Genomic DNA, 25,042 nt, shown 5'->3' with positions numbered 1-25,042 from the left:
AGTGAGCTAAAGATAGGGGAAATATTCATTAAATATATTCTTGTTATTAACTGTTATCTTACATTAATGGCAAGTTCCAAACCCAGAATAATTAGTGCCAAGTGGGTTTTCCTCATGTATTTTATCTTAATCAAGTTGAGATTGTTCTGAGCTGATGTAATTCATGAGATATTGAGCAACTGGTTGATTTTATAAAGCCAGTCCAGGTGCTGGGAGGAGCTGGGGCTGATCCCACTCCCAGAGTTTGGACTGTGGAGTCACTCCCACAGAGCACAAACCCAAAATCCCATTTTGATGTGGGGATGGGGGTGTCCAGCAAAGGGCTCAAAAAACCCCCAGTTTCTGCAGTGCCAGAATTGCATCCATAGCTCTACATTCAAGGGACTGATTCCTGTTTCAATATAGGGAGATGCTCTGCTCAGCCTTTGAGACACTAAAATTTCTAGAAATTTCATGCAACTGTTTTTATCCCTCTCATCTTCCAAAAAAATTGTGTTCTGCCTTTACTTCACACCACGGCAGCTGGAGCACCCCAGCTGTCCAGGTCAGATTGTCTGAGCCAGGAGCTTCATTGGCAGCTGGTGATGAGGGAAAGGTGGGGAGGAGCTGCAGTCCCAGCCCACAGCCTGGCCTAAGGCACCAGGGCCTGCCTGGTCCCAGCTCAGCCCCAAAAATCAGCCCAAAGGGAGAGACAGGATAGAGATGTGCAGGGGGGATCCATGCACTGAGGAGGGAGAGACCCTCTCTCTGGATGCTGCAGGCATCAGGCTATAGGGATGGACATGTGGCAGAGATGAAGTTGAAGCAATAATGAGGATGTGGGAATGAAGTTGCAAGGATAACAAGGATGCAGGAGTGATGAGGATGCAGGGAAGATGTTGCAGGGACAATGGGGATGCAGGGATAATGATGTTGCAGGGCTGATGATGTTGCAGGGATGATAAGACTGCAGGAATGATAAGGCTGCAGGGAGAATGATGTTGCAGCTGTGATGAAATTGCAGATGAAGTTACAGGGATGAAGTTGTAGGGATAATGAGGATGCAGGGATTGCAGGGTTGATGAGCATGCATTTGCAGGGATGATGAGGATGTAGGGATGGTGATGTTGCAGGGATGGTGAAGATGTAGCTAGGATGAAGTTGCAGGGATAATGTTGCAGGGCAGATGAGGATGCAGGGATGATGATGTTATGGGGATGCTGAGGATGCATGTGTAGGGATGAGGAGGGTGTAGGGATGTAGGAATGATGCTACAGGGATGCTAAAATCCAGGAGAGAAAGTAAAGAGATGGGAATTCCTGCTAGGAGCAAAGATCCCCTTGTGAGTCAGTGCAGCACTGGGAAATGAGCTCCCAGAGGGGCTCAGTGCTCTGAGCAAGGATCTCAGCCCAGGCAGTTGTTCAAGCACCAGCTTATCCTGAAGTGCCAGCGGGGCCTCCTGGGTTTAAAGCTAAAGGGGCTTTCTGCTTTATTGGACCAGGCTTGCTGGGGATTAAACCCCTCCCAGCTGCCAGCTGGGAAGGGCTCCAAACTGCCAGGATCCTCAAGGATCACTGGAGCATTACACACTCAGAAAATAAATAAATACACAACTTAGACCCAAACAGAACCTTCAGCCCAGGAAATGCCCCTGGGCAAGAAGGTGATGGTGGAGTTATAACAATTTTAATTCCAACCAGGCAAATAATCCAGTGCTTTGGGGTACCTTGGAGCCCATACAAGCTGTATCCTTGAGAGTGAAGAAAGAAACACCAAATCCTGAGCCTAACAATGGTGTTATTTCTCTGGATCCAGTGAGTGGGAGTGAGAAGTCAGGAGCATTCAGGAGCTATCACTGCTCCAGCTCCTGAAGTGATCCAGATGTCTTTCTGTTGTACAGGGGTGAGGAAATCCTCTCCATCCCAAGAGAAATAGAGGATATTAAACAGCAGCCATAAAAATTAGATGTTTTTAAGTTGACTGAGCCAAATAACTTCCATCTAAACACTCAGAGCTGGCAAAACAGCTCCTGGGAGTGCAAGTACTGAGCATCTCCTGAGTCCTTCCAGAACACTGGAAAACAGCTCCTGTTTGGGACAATTTTTTAAGGGATAAACAAAGTGACCTGCAAAAATGATGGGTCTGGCCATCTGTCACTGATCCCAAACAATATGCTGGAGTGGCTGAGAGTCTTAATACAGAATTAAAGAGGAAGATTTAATTGATCTAATCAACACAGGTTTTCTGTTAATAAAACACATCAAATTAACTGATATCTCTGACTGAGTCTCACACTTGGCTGATAAAAGTGCTTGTGTAATGCTCTCCTGCAAGGGAATTGCATGGCTGTTGGGCAAGAAAACAGAGCAATAAAGCAAAATTCCCAGATGTTCCAAGTGAGGAACCCAGGTCGCACCCCTCACTCACTCCTCCTTGGGTTCCCTGTGCTGTCTCAGGGCATCTCGCAACCAGGATGGGAGAGACATCCCTGAAAATGTCCAGCCCTGGGAGAGGACAGCCTAGGCTTGTTCCTGTTGCTGCAGAAAGATTTCCTGCCTTAATTCTGAGGGATTTAAAGTGTGGAATATCATTCAGGCACCTGCACCCACCGAGGCAAAAGCAGAGGTAGAAAAGCCCTCAAACCTTCAATGCTACATCCAGTTCACAGCAGCTCCTTCCTCATCCCTCCTGAAAACTCAAATTCCAGACAGCCAGGGCCATTTTTAAGCCCAAATTTCTTAAGTCTGGTTTCTGACCCTATGCAACAGTTAAGTTGTTTCGGAGACACAGTGGCAGCTCCAAGCAGAGACCAGCAAGGAGGAAGAAGAGGGTTCTCAACCCTAAATTCACAGAGATTTCAGGAGAAATGGGCAAGAAGGGTGGGAAAGGGAAGATGAAGAGTGAAGAAATCACAGGAGAGGAGGTATTGATGGGGAGCTGAAGGCAGAGCTGGCAGCTTGGGAAGCTGTGTGAAACCTCAGGCTCCCCTCTAGCCAAGGGAAATAACTGATATTATTGGTGTACCCAGGGCAGGCTTTTCCAGTCTCAAGAAAGCTGAATCCCACAAAACCTTTGGAGGAGTCGTCACTTCTTGCTCCATGTTCCAAAACTGCCTCTTCCTTCCCCAGCAGTTTCATTGCAAACACCTCCTGAAGCTGCTTGGTGCCATTTACAGATGGGGAAACTGAGGCACGGAGGAGCCCACCTGCCCAAAGCCAGGGAGAAAATCCCATGGTGCTCACAGTGGGAGCAGGGACACATTTCCCTGGAGTACCAACCCAAATCCCCCGAAGTGCACAGCATCACCCACCACCTGCCCTGTGCACAGCTCCTTCCTTGCACCAAGCCCAAGAGCAAACTGGGCCCTCTGCACATGCAGAAAACACTTTACAAAGTGTGTGTTCATCCCTTCCATCCTCCCTCCCAGCCTTTAGCTTCCCGTGGGGCAACACCCCAAGCACAGACCCTGCTGCAAGCCCTGATCCTGCTGCCACCACTGAGCAAACTGTGATAAAACCCCAAAGGATTTTCCTCGTGCTTTGAGGAAGCAAAGCAAAGCAGCTGCGCTGGTCAGCCTCAAAATAAACCTGACTGCACTTTGCAGCCTTTCTGGGGCGACAAGAGGGGGTTGGAAACAGTCCTGGGGCTGGGCTCATCTTCCCCACAAGCCACACAGCCAACCTCAGCCCGCCCAGCCAGGATGTTCAGAGAGCTAAAAATGAAGTGCAACCACTGGAGCAAAGCAGCAGAGCTCCAACACGCTCAGAAAAGCGTCGGAATCACAAGTCTCAAGGAAATGAATCATTCCTAAACAAACCCAGCAGCGCCTGCTGCCGTCGGTGCGGCTGAGCCGGGGCTCTCACAATGAGTGTGCAGAGCCATCGGGGAACAGGGAAGAGCAGTGATCAGGGAGCATTCCAGCTCCTCCCGGCTCCAGTGAGAAGCTGAAGGAGATGGGAGACATGTTCTAATTTATTTGAGCGTGTCTTGGTTCATAAGGAGGAGAAAAGTGACGGTGCCCTGCGGGGATGTTCATGCGAGGAGGTTTCCCTGCGCTGCTGCCGAGCATCCTCAGCACTGAAAAATTCAGGCTCTGAGCGGTGATGAGACACAGACAGAGCCTGAGCCCTGTGGGTGTCAGAGCAGCACGTTAATCGTGGAAGGAAAAGCACAGAGAGGCTCACGGGGTTTATGTTTGTGGTGAGTTTTGCCAGAATCGGGGATAAAAGGGCACCTGTGAGTGGTGCAGGACCCTGCACACATCCCTCTTCCACACACAGGATGGTTTTCAGGAGCACAAACTGGGATTCACTGAGTGACAAAGAGCAGGAGCCCCGACACCTTCCCAGCAGGGAGCAGCCAACACGCAGGGACAGGGACACCATCACCCTCCGGCCTGCACCAAGCACCGAGTGAAAGCTCCACATTGCATCCCAGGCTCAGCACAGCGGGGCCAGCAGAGCTTTGCCTGGAGCAAGTGCTGGGAGGGGCTGGGAGATGGGGCTGGGACTGCTCTGCAGGGATTCCCTGGGATTGAGACCCCTCTGCAGGATTCCCTGGGACCCCTCTGCAGGGATCCCTTGGGACTGGGGCTGCTCTGCAGGATTCCCTGGGACCACTCTGCAGGGATCCCTTGGGACTGGGGCTGCTCTGCAGGATTCCCTGGGGCCACTCTGCAGGGATCCCCTGGGGCTGGGGCTGCTCTGCAGGGATCCCCTGGGGCTGGGGCTGCTCTGCAGGGATTCCCTGGGACTGAGGCCCCTCTGCAGGATCCCCTGGCCCTGCGGTGTCCCTGCCAGGGGATGGCTCTGCCCTAAGGCACAGCTGGGACTGGACCCTGCTCCTCGTGCCAGTCTCATTTCTGACCTAAGAAACCGCCAGTCACCATCCCCTGAAATGGGTCAAACACCCTCCACTGCTGGACAAGTGATTCCCAGCTAGGACGAGGCACCTCAGGGCACCCAAAATATCCCCCAAGTGTCCTCCTCAAAGTGGTGATGGCCACGGCGCCAGGACTTTCCAAGACAAAGCACAGAGCTCCATCCCTCCATGCTCGATGCCACCCTCCCACCTCTGGCACGGGGAGAGGGCTGATGCCACCCTGCCCCCATCGGGATTGCCTGGACTCAGCCATGCAAACAGCACCCAGGGAAACGGGGAAAGGCATCACCATCCCACCCTTAACACTTTCTCCAGCTGAACAACACCCCCAAAGCCGAGCCAAGGGCCCAGCCGTGCTGTGGGTGGGACCAGAGCAGGGGGTGCAGGGCAGCAGCACCAGCTCCGGAGGAGTGAGAATTCCAAGGATATGGCCCTGCCTACAGCACCCTGTAACCATCGACTCAACAAATGCTCTGGGTTGGAAGGGACCTTATAGGTAATCTATGACAAAGATCATATAATATCCTGAAATCCCTTCTTTCCCTGCTCCCATATGACTGCCTTGCAGGGGGGATGCCGGGGCACTGAGCTCTCCTTGCAGGTACACACAGAACTGAGGCTAAAGGGCAAAATAAGGCACAGTTAAACCCTATTTGAGGCACTGAATGACTGCATCTTTTACTGTTTGCACTCCCAGCTTTGCAGCCTGCCCAGAGATGGTTTGCTAAAGCATTTAAAAATAGGGAAAACCAAGCCCTGCTTCCCTCCGGCGGCGGTGGAGCCTCCGTGTGCTCGCACCAAGATATGCATATTTTAAAAGCTTGGCAGGAGAGGGCTCCAAACTACACAATTAAACAGATTTTACACACAACACTCCCCGTACACGCCAAGCACTGCCAAACACCCTTTCCTTGTGCTGCATCCCTGCAGGAGACCCCTTCGGAGCAATGACCCTGGCTGGCTCCTTATTCTGCCGGGGAAAGCACTTGTCTGCCCTTTGCCGCTGCTTAATTGTGCATAAAAGGGGGATTAAAAACAAAAACGACTTCTTTTGTCAAGGGATGGAGCGGGAACAATTGCCTGGGAGGAAATTTAACCCTCCTGGAGGAAAGAGATATCTCCAGCGCTTGTCTGTGTCCACACGTGGGGTGGGACGGATACTGCTCTGCTCAGGCCACCCCAGGCACCCGAAGGGCATCTATTGTGCTGCAGAACAACAGAACCTTTTGAAGGAGTGTTCAGGCCTAAAAACACACACACACACACTCACACACACACACACACACAAAAAAAAAAAAAAAAAATGGGGCAAAGAAGCAGGAGAAAAAAGGTGATGGTGTCAAAGCACCAAGTGAAGGGGCCAGGGTTGCGGCTGCTGCACCCCCCAGCACCAAGGATGTGTCTCAAGGAGGCATCCAGGGATGAAACAGGGGAGCAGGTCCTAAAATACAGGCAGAGGGAAAGGGAGACTGACAGCAATCTGTGAAAAGAGAAAACAGGAGGTACAAGGCTCTACAGCACCCAGTGCCCTGTGTGGGGGTTGGAACAAGATGTTCTTTAGGGTTGTTTTCAACCCCAACCTTTCTTTGACTCTGTGATAAACTGAAGGCACCCACGGAGCAGCTCCAGCCTCCCAGGGGTGGGAGCTGCCTCTTCCATCCTCACTCCCATCCTTCAGTGTCACTGTGTCTCTCAGGTGACAGGCACAAAGGACAGGGGTGGGGAGGATATTGCTGGAGAGCAGGGATTGCCCAGAGCTGCAGGCACCCACTCCCCTGCTCTTGGGGTGCTGGGAAGCACCAGCCAGAGCCCGTGGTAATGCCCTTTCCTCCATTTAATGTAGTCAGCCGGGTCTGGGCGAGCCCTTTGCCTCACACTGATGCTAATCCCCTAATGCTGCCCCTTTAAGCACATTAGGGACAGGCCAGCCCAGCACAGCCCAGGCTCCTCTGGAACTCCCCAGTGGCTGCTGAAACTCTGCCTTGTCCTAATAGAGCGCACAGCAGGAGAGCAGAGCCACTTAAACAGCTGGCTGTGGAGAGCCCAGGGTTTCAGGGATCTCTCCAATTCCTGGCACAACATGTGCAGCAGCCAGTGCCAGAGGAGCTGTCAGACCACGGAACAGAAGGCATTTATCAGAGTCACTGAATGGTTTGGGTTGGAACGGATCTTAAAGATCATGCAGTTCCAGCTCCCTGCCATGGGACACCTTCCACTAGAGCAGGTGGCCCAGGTGGCTCCGTTTCTCTCACTGAATGGCACCCATGAGACAGCAGAGAGGGAGGATGCAGAGAGGACAGAACATCCAAAGGATGTTCCCAGTTTTCCACTTCCACTTTTGGGGGTGTATCTAAAAGACAGCAGCAGAGAATTGTTGTCTTTCAGTGATACCACTCAGTACTGAAAAGTATTTTTCTGAACATGAAAAAGGGGAAGTTTAGGTTAGATCTTTTTTGCCCAGAGCAGCTGTGGCTGGCCCATCCCTGGAAGGGTCCAAGGCCAGGTTGGACAGACCTTGGAGCAACCTGGGATAGTGGAATGTGTCCCTGCCCATGGCAGGGGTGGGATTGGATGATCCTTAAAGTCTCTTCCCACCCAAACCAAAATTCTGGAATTTTACCAGAGCCAAACTAGCAGCTGTGGCTGGCCCATCCCTGGAAGGGTCCAAGGCCAGGTTGGACAGACCTTGGAGCAACCTGGGATAGTGGAATGTGTCCCTGCCCATGGCAGGGGTGGGATTGGATGATCCTTAAAGTCTCTTCCCACCCAAACCATTCTGGAATTTTACCAGAGCCTTTTACCCCAGTGGGTGAAGAGGTTTCCTTGTTACCTCTCCCATAAAGTATCTTTTACTGTCAATAAAATCCCTCTGCTCCTACAAAATACCCCAGTGGGTGAAGAGGTTTCCTTGTTACCTCTCCCATAAAGCATCTTTTACTGTCAATAAAATCCCTTTGAAACTACTCTGCTCCTACAAAATCAGTCAGGGAGGAGACAGGAAAACAAACCAACAGCCTACAAGGTCTCTGCTTATTTTAGAAGACAGAGAAACTGAAAATTGTTCTGTGCCATTTCAAGAACATGTGGCTTCCCTACCCTGTGCAGCTGCCACGGGGAAATCACCAACCCAGAACTCATCTGCAAACTCTCCAGAGAGCCATGTTTCCACTGCTCTTTAACTCAGACCCTCCTTTTAGGAATAGGCATGTGGGAAAGCTTTAATAACTATAAAATTTAATAAAAATAAAAGAGAATAACAATAAAAAGTGAGAGCTTGTAGGCAGAAATGACATTTCAGCCAACTGGCAGCCAGGGTGAAAGGCACACTGAGGTGTTCCCAGTTACCCCAGACAAGGAATCCCAGTTATCCTGGACAAGGGATCTCAGGTTTGTGACTTCCCATGATGTTCCAGAGCATCCCCCTAATAAAGATCATCTCTTGCACCCTCAGCTGATGAAAACTCTGGTAGCTCCAATAAAACCATCACACCCCAGCAGCCGAGGAGGGGCTCTGATGTTTTTCTTGGGTTTATTGACTGTGGCTAAGGGAGGGTGCTGCAAACCATCTAGATCCTTCTGAGTCTGGGAAAAATCCCAGATAAACTGCAATTTTGGCATGGCCAGCCTCTCTCAGGACAAGGCCCCCTCTCCACAGCCTTGGGAAAGGTGTGACTCGCACAGGTCAGGGCCAAATTTCTCTTTGCTGTAGGTATTTAACAGCATGCCTGTTCCATGTGCTACCTTGGAGGAATTTGGCTTTTTTTAACCCAAAATCCTGCAAAACTGAGCAGAGCTGCAGCCAAGGCTCTTGAGGCCAAGCTGCTTTTGGCCTGTGTCAGTGGCAGGGGCTGGATGGGAGCACTAAACCACTGAAATCACCTTTTTAGCACAGAAGTGAAGCAATCCAGCTGCAGAGAAGCAGCAGGGTTTTCCTCCTCCCACAGCACGAAAAAGCAAATACAATCAGAGGAGCTCTAGGATGTGATCCCACTTTATCTAACATGTATAAAAATACCCAAGAGTGACAGGATAAGCTGGAGAATAAAAGTAAGCAGTGGAAGGCATGGAGTTTGTCTAAAAAAAACCAACACTATGACTCCATTGAAGTCTCCCCCGTGCAGAGCTCACCTGATCCTGTCAGATGTCCCGTGGCCCCTGGCATACACGTGAAGATGAAGCCGGTGACTTTTCCCAGCTGCATTTTTGGTTATTTTTCAATCCTGATTTTTTACTGTCCCCCTTATTTCACACAGCTGCCGAGGTTCCCTGGCCAAGCTTCCCGGCAGCTGCTCGGTGCCAGTTCCCACTGGGTTTGGGGTCGTTCTCGGTGGAGCAGGATGAACCTCCACCCCCAGATTTCACTGCCAAGGTGAGGGACAGGTGGATCTGGGGGTGCTTATTGCCTGTGGATGCTTTGTTGGGCACATGGGAGGAGCAGCGGGACAGGAACCAGGAAGGGGTTGCAGAGCCACCATGTCTTGTGGGATGGAGGAGCTGGAACCATCTGGAAAGGCTTTTTACAGGATGAGCAAGGACCAAGGGGGATGGGAGAGAGAAGGGGTGCCATGACAACCTTTGGGGGTTTCCCAGGAAACCATGGTCACCATGGCAACTGCATCACTCCGGTCGGAATTAGTGACTTCCGCTGGAAGGCGTGTTCGCCACTTTAATCTTCTGGCGATAAGCGGCTGCATCTCCTCCAAAGGCATTGCAGAACGAGGAGGAAATATCCCTTTGTCTCCGGCTGGGCGGGTTGGAGGCTCCCAGCCACAGCGAGGAGCCCGGCGTGGATCCTGCTCCGAGCCGACATCGCTCCCTGCGCCGGCGGCTCCCGAAAGCATTCCAGTCTGCCTCTCCTCTCCCTCCTACCGCACACATCCCTGCTGCACGGCCACAGACTTGACATTGGAGGAAATAATTCCATCAGGTTACAGGGGAAGGGAATCCAGAATAGAAAACGAAGGCTTAGGGAGGCTTTTTGTCTATATAAATCAGCATTGATTGCACTCGGTCTCTGACCAGATTAGAATTTCATAAATGATGTAATGGGGAGAAAAAGGGAATCTGGGATGTGCCCGTAATTGCACATCACATGTTTCAATATTAAGCATCATTTAACGATGTGGTAACAGAGACTCTCTGCAGAATTAAATGGTTATTTCCTCCCAGCCCCCTCCCAGTACACTCTGCCTCACGTTTTCCTCGTTCCTCCACCCAGTCCGAGTTTGTAATCCAACAAGTTATTTTATGTGATGGAAGGGAGATTGGCTACACACTGCCCTTAGGGAAAGAGGGGGAAATTCAGGAGCAAAGCAAGAGGTTCCCCAAAAGCCCGAAAAGCAAAGCAGCCCTGCAACACGTTGCAGAACAAACACCTGTTTTGACAGTGAGTGTGGTTTGTCTTCATCTTCCTTCTCTTTACCCTTTAGCTGTCCTCTTCTTCAGAGAATTTTAAATCCTTTTACTTTTGGATCTTTAGAAAGGAAGGATCTAAAAAAATAAAGGTATAAAAACGAGGGCACACACAGGACCGACGATGGTGCATGTTCCACACAACACCGACACACAGTCACTTTGCATTATTATTGGTATTGTTATTGGTATTGTTTTACCGCATCCTCGGATTTTGTTGCTGTTCGTTTGGTTTGGGTTTGTTTTAAACATCCGTAAAGATCTTTTTGATGTTCACACAGTTGGGATTGTTTGTGGTTGTGCAGTTGCCTGCTTTAAAGGCAGCCTGTTTGAATGCACTGTGATTGATCCCCCCTTCCTCAATCACCATGTACTCGGACTTGCTGAGGGTGGAATTGCTGCGAGCCTTCTTCATCTCCTCGCTGGACGAGAGGTGCTGGCAGCTCCCGACGTGCATGTACTGGGCTTGTTCCTCACCTTCCGTCTCCCGGTGGTAGAAATAGTTGAAATTGGAGACGATGACGGGCACGGGGAGGGCGATGGTCAGCACCCCCGCGATGGCGCACAGAGAGCCCACGATCTTGCCCCCAATGGTGATGGGGTGCATGTCCCCGTAGCCCACGGTGGTCATGGTGACCACGGCCCACCAGAAGGCATCGGGGATGCTACTGAACCCCGAGCTGGGGTCATCGGCTTCCGCGAAGTAAACGGCGCTGGAGAAGAGGATGACGCCGATGAAGAGGAAGAAGATGAGCAAGCCCAGCTCCCTCATGCTGGCCTTGAGGGTCTGCCCCAGGATCTGCAGCCCCTTGGAGTGCCGGGAGAGCTTGAAGATGCGGAAGACCCTGACGAGGCGGATGACTCTGAGGATGGCCAAGGACATGGCTTGCTGGCCATTGCCTTGCCGCTCAGCCAGCTCTGTGCCCAGGGTGATGAAGTAGGGGATGATGGCCACAATGTCAATGATGTTCATGATGTTCTTGGAGAAGGTGGCCTTGCTGGGGCAGGCAAAGAAACGGACCAGCAGCTCAAAGGAGAACCAGATGATGCACAAAGTCTCCACCACAAAGAAAGGGTCGGTGAAGGATGACACCATGGAAACAGGCGAGGATGAGGAGTTGGTGAAGACATCAGGTGGGAGAGGGCCGCTGCCTGTCCCGAAGGTCCCCCCAGTTCCCTCATAGTCATGATCATCCCTGAATTCAGGCAGGGTCTCCAGACAGAAGATGACAATAGAGATAAGGATGACCAGGACAGACACAATGGCAATGCCTCGGGCTGGCCCAGAGCTCTCGGGGTACTCGAAGAGGAGCCACACCTGGCGCTGAAACTCCTTCTCGGGAAGCGGCCGCTGCTCCTCCCGAATGAAACCCTCGTCCTCCCGAAACTTCTCCATGGCCTCCTCCCCCAGCTGGTAGAAGCGGATCTCCTCGGAGAAGATGTCGATGGGGACATTGACGGGACGCCGGATGCGCCCGCCCGACTGGTAGTAGTAGAGGATGGCATCGAAGCTGGGACGGTTACGGTCGAAAAAATACTCATTGCGGAGGGGGTCGAAGTAGCGCATCCTCTTGCGGGGGTCCCCCAGCAGCGTCTCGGGGAACTGTGCCAGGGTCTTGAGCTGGGTCTCGAAGCGCAGCCCCGAGATGTTGATGACCACGCGCTCGCAGCACTCGTGCTCCCCAGCGCCCGCGGGCTGCCCGGCGGGCACGGCCGCTGCCGGGGGCTGATCGTAGCGGTCCCCCCCGAGCAGCGCAGGGGGATGCTGGGGCTCCTCCAGCAAAGGGTCTCCGCCGCCGCCGCCTCCCACCACGGTCATGCTGCCTTCCTCCCCTTCTTCGCCCTCTTCCTCCTGCTGCTCGGGGCCCGGCTGGGGGGCGGCGGGGGGCAGCTGCTCGGTGTAGCCCAGGTTGTGGTGGCTGCTGGTCGAGCCGCCCCGCGGCTGCCGGCCGGCGGAGGAGGCGGCCGGAGAGTAGAGCAAGCTCCGGCGCTCGTCCATAAAGGTGTGGGGCGGAAGGGGAAGGGGGGGGAGGGGGGATCCGAGAGGCGGCAGCCGAAGCCTCTTCTTCCTCCTCTTCCTCCTCCTCCGGGCGGAGAGGGAGCAACAGCCGCCCAACTCCTCCAGCGGCTGCCGCTGCTCTGAAGAGCTGAGGCTCTTCTCAAAAAATCCGCCCCCAGCCCTGGCACCGCCTCACTCAGTCACCGCTCCCGGAGACACCCACCAGCCCCCCGGCCCTGCCCCGCAGCCCCCCGCCATCTGCGGGGACCCCCTCCCCTGCCCCTGCTTGGGGGAGCCCCATCCACCCCCAGGCAGCGCCGAGGGGCTTCAGTCTCCTCCCGGGAGCATCCTTTGCTGCTCAGCGGGCTGCAAGCAGGGAGAGGGGTTTTTCCTGGCAGAACCGCTGCCTAGAAAGAGTTTTTCTGCCCTTCCCCAGGTGGAATGCAATTTTGACTCTGATTTTGGCGTTTGCCTGTTGGTTTTCAGCTACGGTTTCACACGGTGGGAGGCTGTGGGCAGTGGAAAGCCGACAGCGTGGCCAGACCCAACAGTTGTTTTGAATCAGCGTCTGGGTTAGGCTGGGGATTGTTTTTCTCTGTCTAGGAGAGCGTGTGCATGTGTGTGTGTCCATGAGTGTGGGTGCACACGTGTGTGTGTGCGTGTGCTTCCCCCACCAAAATAAACCCAGAAGCAAAGCTGAGCCAGCCCTCGACCAAGGAGGTTCCAGGCTGAACCCAAACCTGCATTTCAGACTTTCCATCAAGAAAGCCAAACCCCTTATATTTCTTTTTCTTTCTTTCTTTCTTTCTTTCTTTCTTTCTTTCTTTCTTTCGTCTTCAGTTGGTCTTAAGCAAATAGTTCAATTGTGAGCAAAAGGGACTTTTTCAGGCAAAAACCTCCTCTGCAGGAGCCCAGAGCTGGAAAACACCCCATCCCCAGGAGATGTGCATCAGGGACAACCTCTGATCTCTGCACTCCCAGCTCTCCCCCCAATCCCCATTTTTCCAACCCCCTGCAATAGCTGAAATGCTTTAACTCCCAGCCATGGGAGTTTAGGCAATTCAGGGAGCTCCCACCTTGGGAAAAAAAGTAATGAAATGGTTTGGGTTGAAAGGGATTTTAAAGCTCATCTCATTCCACCTTGTATTGGACCAAGGCCTCGACCATGAAGGCTGGGGAGAGGACAGGAGGGAGCCTATGTTCCCTTCCTGAGCCAGATGGGTGGTCCTGCCGTGATGGGGATTAAAAACCCTCCACCATCCCCAGTTGAGCTCATAATGCCAGTTATTTTTAACCAGCACAGCCTCCAGAAGGTAGGGAGAACAACAGATGAAAAGATCAAACTTATTTATACTTTAAACCAGAAACAAGCTGTCCAAAATACCCATGTCTGGGGAAGGAACAACAATAAATATTGGTGCAAGAGCCGACTCCAGACTCTGGCAGATGAAGAGTGAGGATGGAGCCTGGCTGAGCTGAGCCCACCCACCTCTTTGCTGACAGAGGGGAAACACCCTCTGCTACCAGAAACCCGGGAGAATTCCAGAGGGAATGGTCCCAGCAAGGTGTGCATGGAAAGGTGGATGCTCACCCATGCCCCCTCACAAGGAGAGTTGTCTCCAGGCCATGTTACCCCACCCCAGACTTGGACACAAGTCCCTTGTTTCCACTTCCATCCTTGGCTTTAAGCCCCAATTTTAACACCTGTTTTTCTTGAGGGTGTGGATCTCCTGGGAGAAGGGAGTTGGAAAGTTGGTCCCCCACCATTCCTGCAGCAGTTTGTGGTGCTAACCAACACCATGCTCCCAGTGACAGCATCCACTCCTCCCTCACAACCCACAGCATCTTCCAGACATCCCAAAACCTAGACAAGGCAGGAAGCAAAGCCCTGGGGCACCATTAACCCTTGAGCTCCCCTTATGGCCTGTAGGTTGGGGAAAATTCCTCTAAGCAACAGTTCACACACAAGTCTGAGGCTTTATTTTCATGAAAATGAAATAACCATCATCCCTTCACCACATATATATGTGTAGCTTGTCTGGCTCATCCCTTTTCCCTGCTAGGATTTCTGCCAATAAATCAGTGTTGTCTGGTTTAAGGCAAACAAATGAGGCTGCCTCAAACCATAAACATTTATTGAGGACACAAGGCTTGAGGCACAAGGTGTAACTTCCATAATTGCAATAATTTACTGTGCATCTGTCAGGGGCAAACCCATCAGGAATTACCGCAGAGAGAGCCACAGACCTTTGGGATGCTGCTTGGAAAAGCCTTTCCTTTAAGAGCAGCAGGATTAAGTCCTTACCCCACAGCTGCAGCACAGCAGCAGACATTAACCCTTGAGCTCCGGTGGCTTTGGTCGGGTGTCGCGCTGGGATTTCTCCCGGAGCTGGCGGCCCCAGCACGCCGTGGCCTCCTGGCCCTGTTTACTCCTCCGCTGCTTCCCTGTAATCCTATCAAAGCCAATTAGGCTGTGCCAGGCGAGCAGCAGCGCTGCAGGCAGAGAGCAGCCGAGGGGCAGAGCCTCCCCAGCCCTTCCCCGCAGCTCCTGCCTTCCCCTGGCTCTCCAGCCGAGCTTTGAGGCAGCATCGGGGATGCAGCAACAGCATCACCTCCCCCGTGAGCTCCCTGCCAGCCTCACACGCCCTCTCTGCAGGGGTTTGCATCCAGGAGCTGCACGAGCCCGGCATTTGTCAAGCAGAAACAGAGGTGGTTCTAGGTCAGGCTTCAAAGCCTGGAGGTCTGAGCACAAGGGAAGGCGATAAAAGCCCAGGGGAAGGGGCATCTCCCTGGTGTCCAGCCTGGCCAAAGCTTTCCCATAAACTGGGAGCCCATGCAGCACCAAACCATCTCCTCTAGGCTGTGGTCTGCTGTCTAATGCGAGATGTCCCAGTGTTCCCTCTGCAAATTTCCTTCTGCTTTTTCATCCATCTCTTCTGCTGCATCTGGTCTCAACAAATTTGATTTTGTTCCTAACGGCCATTTAAGAAATCCCCCTGTGCAATGGTCCACAGGCTGCCCTGGAACAACACATGCAGTTTCTATGAGGAAGCAGAGCAAACATTGCTCTTTTCCTCCCTTAATGGCCTTCTCAGGGCCCATTTCCAAGCAGAGGGGATGAACAACTTCCCTCTTTCTCACAGCCAGACCCAGACCATGAGGGGAATTCCCCCAGCATCCCTCCCCCGGGGGACATGGGCTGCACAAAACATGTGGGAGCTTCACCCCAGCTCTCAGTTACTCCCAGCCATGGGGCTGCCTTGGCATCCTGCTTCCACCTTGAATTTTTCCTTCCTTCTTGATGAATCTCACTGCCTCTCAAGCAGCGTTTTGGGGTTGTCCTTCTCCCCCCAAAGCTCCCCTTGGTAGCATCAGCAGCCAGGCCATGTGTACAGAATCCAGCCTGGCTGTGAGCAGGATCTCACCCCCCTCCTCTCCTCCCTCCTGTTTCAATGGGAACTCTGCTTCCATTGATAAATCTGGGACAAATCTGCTCATCTTTACTTTGCAGGATCAGAAACCTCTCAGCAGACACGCAGTTACAATAATACCTTAATGCACTGCAAATGCATTGTCTGTCCTCCCACAGCAAAGCCCCAACTGCTCCAGCCAGGCAGTGCAGCTTTATCTCCCTCCAGGTTTCTTCTCTCAGGAACTCGAGCCCTCCCGTGCTGCTCAGAAGGGACAAATGTACTCGGGAAAGGCTCAAGGTTGTCACTGAGGTCACCAATCACAGGCAGGACTGCAGGGATGGCTGGCAGCAAACACAGTTCAGCATCAACCCAACCTTCTGAGATGAACTTGGAGCAATCACAGAATCATGGAGTTGTTTATGTTGGAAAAGCTCTCTAAGGTGATGGTGTCCAACTGTCCACCTAACTGCCAAGGGCAACCATTAGACCATGTCCCCAGGTGCCACATCCATGTGTCTTTTAAATCTCTCCAGGGATGGGGACTCCACCCTGTGGAGACTGTGATAGTGCCATACCTTGGGAAAGAAATTTCCCCTAATATCCAACCTGAACCTCACCAGCACAACTTGAGGCCATTTCCCCTTGTCCTGGCTCTCAGCAATCAGGCAGTAAGAAAACACAACCTCTGGCTCCAGACTGGCCAGTCCTGCCGTCCTCATGCCATCCTCACCTTCTTCCTTGTGGAGACAGGAGGTGGGAGCATCCCTGCAGTCTGTGAGCTCACACTCTTCCAGAAGAACTCGGATGCTATCCCCAATGTGCTCCCAGATGGGGCCATCTCATTCCCAGAAATCAGGGATCCTATCTCATCTCCTCACCGAGCCACAAAAGCATCCAGTGAGGGTTCCCTCTCTGGGGTAAGACAAATTCTCCACCAACGCCATCCAGGGAGACAGTGGGAAGGATGGGAACTGAGTCTTGGTTTCCCAGGATGGATTTAGAGCTCTAACTCTGGAGCACACCATTCCTATTCCTGTCACTGTCTTAGTCAGACTCCAGGTATAGCTCAGCCGTGGAGTGGATCCTTCAATCCCTGCGTGCCTCAGTTTCTCATCTGTACATTGAGGGAGTATTTCTCACCTCCCACCTGGAGTCTATTTCAATCCTACACCAGAAGCTTTTCACTGCACTCCCAGTTGCAGAGTTGGTCCTCCTTTCTCAGTTGAGAAAGATACTGAAATATGGAAGAGGGAGGAAAATCCAGTGCTGTGTAAACCCTGCAGCTTGCTCAGCCCTCGGCACAGGTGGAAAGCATCACTGGGAGCTCCCCGGGGAGCACTGGGGATGCCTCTCTCACACAGGACATTTAGCTCCAGGCACAGCAGGACCCCAGACACCCTGGGATCCTCTCCGACTGCTGGACGCCTTCAAAGAACAGGCAGGGGGGAGGGAGGGGAAGTGAAAATTGAACTGATACCCCAAAGTAACCGAGCGTGGACAGCAGCTATTTTTCATGGGTTGTTTCCCACAAAGCTGAGGATTGAGCAAGAATATTTCTTGGGAAGTGAAGAACAAGTTCCAGTGGCTAAAAAAGATCAGACAAATTACTCAACATCACCGTCATCAGTTGGCTTTAATGGAGCTAAATCCCATTCAACCTTTGGGGATCCAGGGGTTACAGTTCAGGATGGAGTTAGACCTATTTCAATATCCTAAAAATGTGATTAACAGGGTGGGATTATGATGGCCAAACAATGTCAATGCAAATTCCACTGCAATGAGGATCACATTCCAAGGCCTCCACAATGACAGCAAAATGATACCAATGACTCCTGTTGCAGGGCATTATTTGGTCATTAAGGTCTAAGATTACATTGACAAAGCAATTTAACCACAAATCCTGGGAGACAACAGTGTTTTCATTACCATTGTCCGCAGCAGGGGAAGATGAGCTGCATTTCAGAGAGGGGAGCAGGAAAATCAGGGACACCTCAGGGACTCAAGGTGATGCTGGAAGAGCACCAATGCTAAGCCAGACAGCATAAAGATGTGAAACCCCCAACTTCTGGCAGTAAAAAGCATCATGTGGGCCAGGGGGGACTGTTTGGCCCCTGAATAATTTATTCCGTGAATGTCACCTGTGGTTGTGATTGGTGACAGTCACTCAGTGAGGTGACACAAGCCCTCACAGCCCCCTAAGCAGAGCAATGCCATCCCACAGCAGGGAAAGCCCTTGGTGTCAGCCCCTACAACCAAAACCAGCAACTGATCTCCCCCTAAATGAATGCGGTTGGAAAAATTTTCATTAAAATATGGGCTCAGTCTCTTTCCAACAGTATTTTAAGCTGAATTTTCAGAGGATGTTCAAGACATTCTGGGCGATTTGGTGCCTAACTCCAGCCGCACAAACAACTCTGTTTTTAAGGGAAAAGGTTTTGCCTTCCATAGAAAACCCAGGGAATCTGTAAATCACTGCTGTGCCACAAAGCATCCCTTGTGCAGGCTCAGAAGTTTATTTTTGAAACACGCCCTCTCCACCTTTTCCCCACTCTTTAGCCAGTTTTATTCAGAAAAATAAATTGCATCAGAGAAATGAAGCAATTTTTCCCATGTTGGGTAGCTGGGCTGGAGCCATCCTCGACCCTCCTGTGCCTGGCACCAGGCACCAGAGCCTCTGAGCAATGAGATCCGTGGGAGCTGGGCGAGGAGGAGACGTTTGGAGGGCAGGGAGCTGTCTCAGCCAAGCACAGATCCTGGTGACAGCCACAAGGACGCCTGGCAGCTGTCAAGGACCTTCAAACCCTGGTTTGTCTCTTGGATTTTTCTGCCTTTCCACAATCCTCCCAATTTTTCTGTGACTTTTCATTTGCTCGTTCAGTGAACATTGTGTTAGAAAGGAGTGAAATGGAATCTGAGGCTGCAGGAGTTTGACTGACACAGCCCAGGAGCAAACAATGAGGGATGAGGCACTGCCATCATGGTGTGCTCCAGTGGGACACTTGGTCCCTGGGTCAGGCGTTGATGGAGAAGAGCCATCATTTATTGAATGACAGAATCCCAGAGTGGTTTGGGTGGGAAGGGACCTTAAATCCCATCCCATTCCACCCCTGCCATGGGCAGGGACACCTGCCACTATCCCAAGTTGCTCCAAGCACCATCCAACCTGGCCTGGATGGGGCAGCCACAGCTTCTCTGTGGCTTCAACACCTTGAGCTTGGAGAAAAACCAGCCCTTGGGGAGCAAGGCTTGTTCTCCCAGAGCATCCCAAATCTCAAAGGATGAAGAGGGTTCGGCAGTCTAACCCAGCTCTGGGTACCCCCAGCCCCACTGCAACTATGAAACCCAAAAAAACAAACTGAGGGACCTCTGCCTTCACCAAAATCACACACCAGGTTTTGCATTATGTGAAACTTCTGGTGGTTAAAGCAGGAAACACACAGGGAGAGGAAACCGAGAAGGGAGAGAAAAATCCTCTTTTGTAGTTCACATTTTTATTCCTTCTAACACACACAGGAGCAAAGTCACTGTGGTAGAATTACCCTGAAGCCATCAGACTTCCATTAGAGTTTGATGAAATCATGGAAAGAAACAGAGTGACTCTGCCTGGCTGCAGTGAGAGAGCCACAACAGAGACCAGGATGCTCCTGAGGACTGGATTCCACACACCCCCCTCCCCCCCCCAGCAACTCTGTCCTTGGGCTTTTGTTCTCAAAGGTAGTGACTAAACACAAAATTAAAACCTGCACAGGCCACCAAACCAAACACATTAGTGCAGCCCCAGCTTCTTGGCCTCTGTTCATTAATGTTTGGGCAGTGGTTTGAGAGAAAAAAAACACACCCTGAACACAGGTCTAATATTGTCATCATTCCCCTTCCAGCTGGAAATCCAGAGGAAATTCTCTTCTGCCTCAGGATTCTTCTGTCTGTCCTGCTCACCTTCAGGGCCAGTTTAACCCTCGACCAGCAGTTCTGGGAACTGGTTTGTTATAAAAACCCCTCCTTCAGCTGTGAGGTTGTTATTGAAGGGTCATTTTGTGCAAGCAAGATGAATTTATTTGCAAGCACAGGTGGGGAATTTAGCTTTTGCTGCAACATCAGGATGCTGGTAGAGCTGCATTTAGCTGACACATCTGGATGCTGGTAGAGCTGCAGAGCCTGCAGGTACAGCTGGAGCTCCCAAATGTTCCCATGGGCTTCATTTCTAGCTGGAAAACCCAAACCAGAAAAAATTCGGAGCAAAGGAATTTGTCTGAAAAGGGCTCAGAGACCTGAGCTCTGCAGCTCAACCCTGTGATTTATTTTTAATCAGATTTCCTGCTTGTCAGCTGCAGCACTTCTAGGGAAAACCCTGAGGCCCCACTCAGAAATGTCCTGTTTGCAAGGCTGAAAAGGGGGTGATGGGGAGCAGATGAGTCATTTTTTACCTTTTTAATCATCCAGTCAGGACTGGGGTGTGATGGGACAGTCCAGGCAGGAGGTGACCCACAAGTGCCACAGGTCAGTTTCCCTTTGCTGACCCAGGTCCTTTCTAACAAGAGACAGCAATAATAAATTAATTCTGAAACAATTACCACAATATTCTCCCAAATGACTTTTCTTACACAATCTCCAAAACAACCATGTTCCTTTTTTTCCCTTTTCTCTAAATAACAATACAGCCAATTTGGGGGTGAGTTTTTGGGGGGTGGAATGGAGGATTTCTGCAGGCTGCCTGTTGGTTTTGCTTTGATATATTCGGAAAAACATGTCCTGGCTGGGCTTGGGGACACCGGAAAGGCTGATCCGCTCTGTCACCTGTGACAGTCACCCCAGCAACAGCTCGGCTGCCAGCAGATGCAGGAGAGGATGCTGACTCACTGCCTGCTTCGCTTGTGCAGCTCACCCTTCACAGAAAGCATTGCTGAAGTCTTGCTCTTCCTTTCCTTTCACCCCTGCCCTTAAAAAATTAATTAAGAAACCTTAATCATAAATGGACCCACAAGAAAAAAAAAAAGTAGCAGCCACTAGCAAAGAGAAGTGTTATTCCACTATGAAATTCAGCTGGGTTCCAAAGGCAGTGCCCACTGTTAATTCACTGGAGTCATTGCACACAGAAATTACTCTGAGATGGAAGAGTTTGCTGCAAATATAGATCATTGAATGATTAACAGCCTGGAGGCAGCAAGGGAAGGGAGGAGACTTGAGGGGCCTTTTTAAAACAGGAACTGTCCCCTAAACAACCAAGTCTCCTCTTCCCTTTAACCCTGCTTCTGTCTGCTGCTTCCTTTCCTTTTCAGTGTAAATCTGGTGATTTCTCTGCTGCTTTGTTCCCCTTCTTCTCTTGGGGAAGCACAAAATGAGATCCAAAACCGCCTAGTCAAGTGAAAGACACTTGACTTTGTCTTTTTCTCAGCTTTTCCTCCTGGTAAAGTAATTTTGGCCGGTGAGTGATGGGAGCAGAGTAGAGGCAGAGGATGGAAATGCCGGTGGGAGTGGGACCAGGGGTGGCTGGCAGAGGGGATGTCATGGAATTCCCCACCAGGACATGCTTCTACAGCTTCCCTCTGGACAGCAAAGCTCTATGTCACCCCTACTAATCTCAACTGGGAGATGCTTTTTTAATTGCCAGGATTTATTTTAGCATTTGATTCCAGGTCCCTCCTGAGGAGCATCCAGGTACCCCTGACACACGGTAATGCTGCCCTTGCCAGATGTGGCCAAGTGTGGGCTGGGTTCTCCCTGTGCTGCCCCCACCTCCTGTCACCCAGCAGGGATGGAAGACTTTCACTCAGAGGGTGAATTCCCAGCTCTCATGCAGCACAGAGCAAGAGAAAACCCTGCACAAGATATTATCATTGTTAATATCTTCCCAACCCTCAGGAGGTGCCTGAAGATGCTAGGGAGGGGGAGAAACAGAGGATGAGTTGTGACTCACAACTGGGAAATTCACGAGGGTGGCAGAGCTTGTTAGAGAAAATCAACCCAAAAATCCCTCCTTGCTCAACAGTTGTCATAAGCCAGAATTCAACAGGGAAATCCTGCTAAATCCTGCTGCTCCTGCAACACACAGAACCACCTTCGGCACTGTGGGAATGCAACGGTGCCAGGGCCCAGGGCACAGGGATAATGCAGGGCTGGGGAGATGCTGGGGCACAGAGGAAGCTCTGCTGGCCAGGGAGACCCTACACACACCCTACACACACATTTCTTCCCAGTTCACCCCCTTTCAGGTGACAACCACCACCTGTGGACACACCTCTCCAGAAGCCACTGTGCCAAAAGACCAAGTGCCATTCCCTGCAAAGAACCCCCCTGTCATCCCAGACTCACACTGAGGGTGACCTTGTCACCAGCCCAGAGCTCTGAGTGCCACCTCCAGACATTCCTTGAACACCTCCAGGGATGGGCACTCCAAACCTCCCTGGGCAGTTCCAAGGCCTGAGCACCCTCTCCATGGGGAAATTCCTGCTGATGTCCATCCTGCCTGCCCTGGCCCAGCCTGAGGCCGTTCCCTCTCCTCCTGTCCCTGTTCCCTGGGAGCAGAGACCGATCCCCCTGGATGTCCCCTCCTCTCAGGAGCTGTGCAGAGCCACAAGGTCCCCCCTGAGCCTCCTTTTCTCCAGGATGAGCCCCTTTCCAGCTCCCTCAGCCCCTCCTGCTGCTCCAGACCCTTCCCCAGACATGCTCCAGCCCCTCAATGTCCTTCTTGTCATCAGAAACCCAAACTGACCCCAGATTGGAGGTGAGGCCTCAGCAGTGCCGAGAGCAGAGGGACAATCACTGCCCTGGGCCTGCTGGACACACTGTGCCTGACCCAAGCCAGGTGCCACTGGCCTTGCTGCATTTTATTAGAAATGTGCTCCAGTGATGCTCTCTAGTATCACAGAATCCCAGAATCACTAAGTTTGGAAAAAACCTGCAAGGCCAACAATTCCAACCTGTGTCTGGTCTCCACCTTGTCACCCAGCGCAAAGGACCGATGTCAATATGCAGTCATTTCTTGGTCACCTCCAGGGATGCGGACTCCACCAGCTCCCTGGGCAGCCCCTTCCAATGCCCAAACACCCTTTCCATAAAGAAATTCCCCCTTATGTCCAGCCTGAACCCTCCCTGGCACAGCTTGAAGCTGTGTGCTCTCATCCTGTCGCTCTTTGCCTGGAAGAAGCAGCCAGCTCCCATCTTGCTACAACCTCTTTCCAGGTGGAGAAATCATCTCCTTTCAGATTGAGATGCTGCTGGCAGATCCACCTCCTGCTCCTGCTCCTGCTCCTGGCACGGGGAATGACTCAGAGAATGTGTTTTTCACCTGCTGCCTCCTGCACAGAGCTGCAGCTGTACCTGCCTGTGCCCATGCCTGCTGCTGGCCTTCCACAAGAGCTTTTAATAGCTCTGCCATGGCAGCAAAGAGGGTGAGAAGTGTCTCTGCAGCTGAACTGGAAATGCCTTTTAATGAGGATGATTCATGGTAGCTCCCAGCCCTGGTGTCAGCCCCAGCACCATGGACACAGCGCTGCCCCTTGCTGACATTTCATCACCAGGAGCTCTGCAGCATGGAAGAGACAGGGAACTGGGACCTGAGACTGATGTCTGCTCATCTGCATCCAAAACAAAGAGGTATTGGATGGGTTGAGCCCCTAAGTTTGCAGGAATGGCCCAAAATTGATGTGAGCAATAATGCAACCACCTCCTCCACGTGCCCAGCTCAAGGACAGGGATACAGCCACAGAGCAGGGACAGGAGAAGTCCTGGACCTGGATTTCGGAGGCTGCTTCACCATTTAAAGATACCTGAACTGCAAATCAGGGCCAGGGAAATGCTAGGAGGCTCAAGCCGGGTTGCCCAGAGTGGCTGTGGCTGCCCCATGCCTGGCAGTGTCCAAGGCCAGGTTGGATGGGGCTCGGAGCACCTTGGATAGTGGAAGGTGTCCCTGCCCATGGCAGGGGTGGCATGAGATGGGCTTTAGGGTCCCTTCAGCCCAACCCATTCCATGATTCCATGAGTCAGTGCCCACATCTAGTCCAGCCCATCATTCCTTAGCCCAGGAAATAGATTCATTCAACAGTCCGTGAAATCATTCCTGAGTCCATGAAACAGATAACTGGGACTGTTTCCCAAGGTGATGAAGAAAATTTGGGGGGAAAAGAGCTAAACCACATGTTCCCCCATCCTTGTCACCAAGGGCCTGCAATGCCCTGTGGTGCCTCAGTCCCCTCATCTGTGTTTAAAAGGGTTGCAGGTATTGACATTCCTTCCTGAAGTACCCCGAAATCTAGGAAAGACGCAATTAGGGGTGGCAGTTATAATTATTCACACCCTCCTAATGGATCTTTACAGCCCATCAGGGCTGTGTTTGGATTCTAACATTTGTTAGAAAGAGATAAAAGCTCTCTTCCCTGATGGTGTGAAGACTTTCGGGCTCTCTTTGATGTGCTGCGGCTTAATAGCCCCTTCGTTTGATTAATTTTCATTTCTGCCGTCGGTCTTTAAGAGCTGCCACACAGACTTTGTGAATGGATTGGAGGAGACGGAGCAGCGATTCCCCCCGCCCCGAGCTGCTCCCATTCTCATTAATACCAATCCCTGCAGGGCGAACTCCCAGCCCGGCGCTCGTGTTCGAGGCAGCCGAAAATAGCAGCGTTTATAATAACAATAAATAACGGGCAGGCGCTCACAACCATGAAATGCCTCCGACGGATCTGGGGCGGGAGGGGTTGGGGTGTGGATGTGTGCGGGAAGGTCCCAAAATGCAAGTGACAGCAAGAATCGAGGCTTTTGTCAGAGTGTGAGTGCTCACAATAATTGAATCGCTGCCTTGTTACATACGGACCGATTTAGACCCTCATTATGTGTTTGGCAAGTACTTGGCATAACGAATCAATTTAAAACGGCACATGAGACTCAAGTAATTCATAATGAAACTCCAAATCAAGATTACGAGGCAAGACTAAGCCTCCTCAGCAGAAATTACCGGTTGGGAGACGAGCGGGGGTGGGAGGCAGGAGGAGGAAGCCTCTGTCACTGCCCCCACACGGCTTTGGGTCAGCATTGCCCTCTCCTGGGAATTCGGCACCCCAGAACTGCACACGTCGTGTTCCTATTTCAAGTATTTTACTCTCCTTTCACAGCCGAGGGAGGTGAGGTCTGGGCTGTGGTCACTGCTGGGTGTCCCCGGCTCCATCACATCTCCATCTTTCTACTGAAGCGACAGTCCCAAATTCAACCGGCTCTTCTCCTCAGTACTCCCATAAAAGCCCCTGTTCCACACGGCCTAGGAGCTCTGTCATCCCCCTCTGCTGATTCCAAATATTTCCCCACCCCTCAAAAATGAAAAATCACAGTTTCTACTGTGAGAAAAATCACAGTTTCTATTGTTCTACTG

The 25,042-nt window shown here is 51.8% G+C and overlaps 1 protein-coding gene across 1 annotated transcript; it reads right to left on the bottom strand.

Moving 5' to 3' along the window:
- Positions 1-9,305: 9,305 nt before the first annotated feature.
- On the bottom strand, positions 9,306-12,296 carry LOC121345654 (potassium voltage-gated channel subfamily A member 3-like). The gene has a single exon (XM_041422772.1). The coding sequence runs from the start codon at positions 12,269-12,271 to the stop codon at positions 10,517-10,519; it is 1,755 nt and encodes a 584-aa protein (XP_041278706.1). The 5' UTR covers positions 12,272-12,296; the 3' UTR covers positions 9,306-10,516.
- Positions 12,297-25,042: the final 12,746 nt, after the last annotated feature.

The sequence above is a fragment of the Onychostruthus taczanowskii genome, unplaced genomic scaffold (assembly GCF_017590055.1).
Source record: "Onychostruthus taczanowskii isolate IOZ18803 unplaced genomic scaffold, ASM1759005v1 scaffold74, whole genome shotgun sequence".
Lineage (NCBI taxonomy): Eukaryota > Metazoa > Chordata > Aves > Passeriformes > Passeridae > Onychostruthus > Onychostruthus taczanowskii.
This window is presented reverse-complemented; position numbering and strand designations above follow the sequence as displayed.

Excerpts from the sequence above, each read along its gene's own strand:
- LOC121345654 (XM_041422772.1), bottom strand. The coding sequence starts at position 12,271 with ATGGACGAGCGCCGGAGCTTGCTCTACTCTCCGGCCGCCTCCTCCGCC.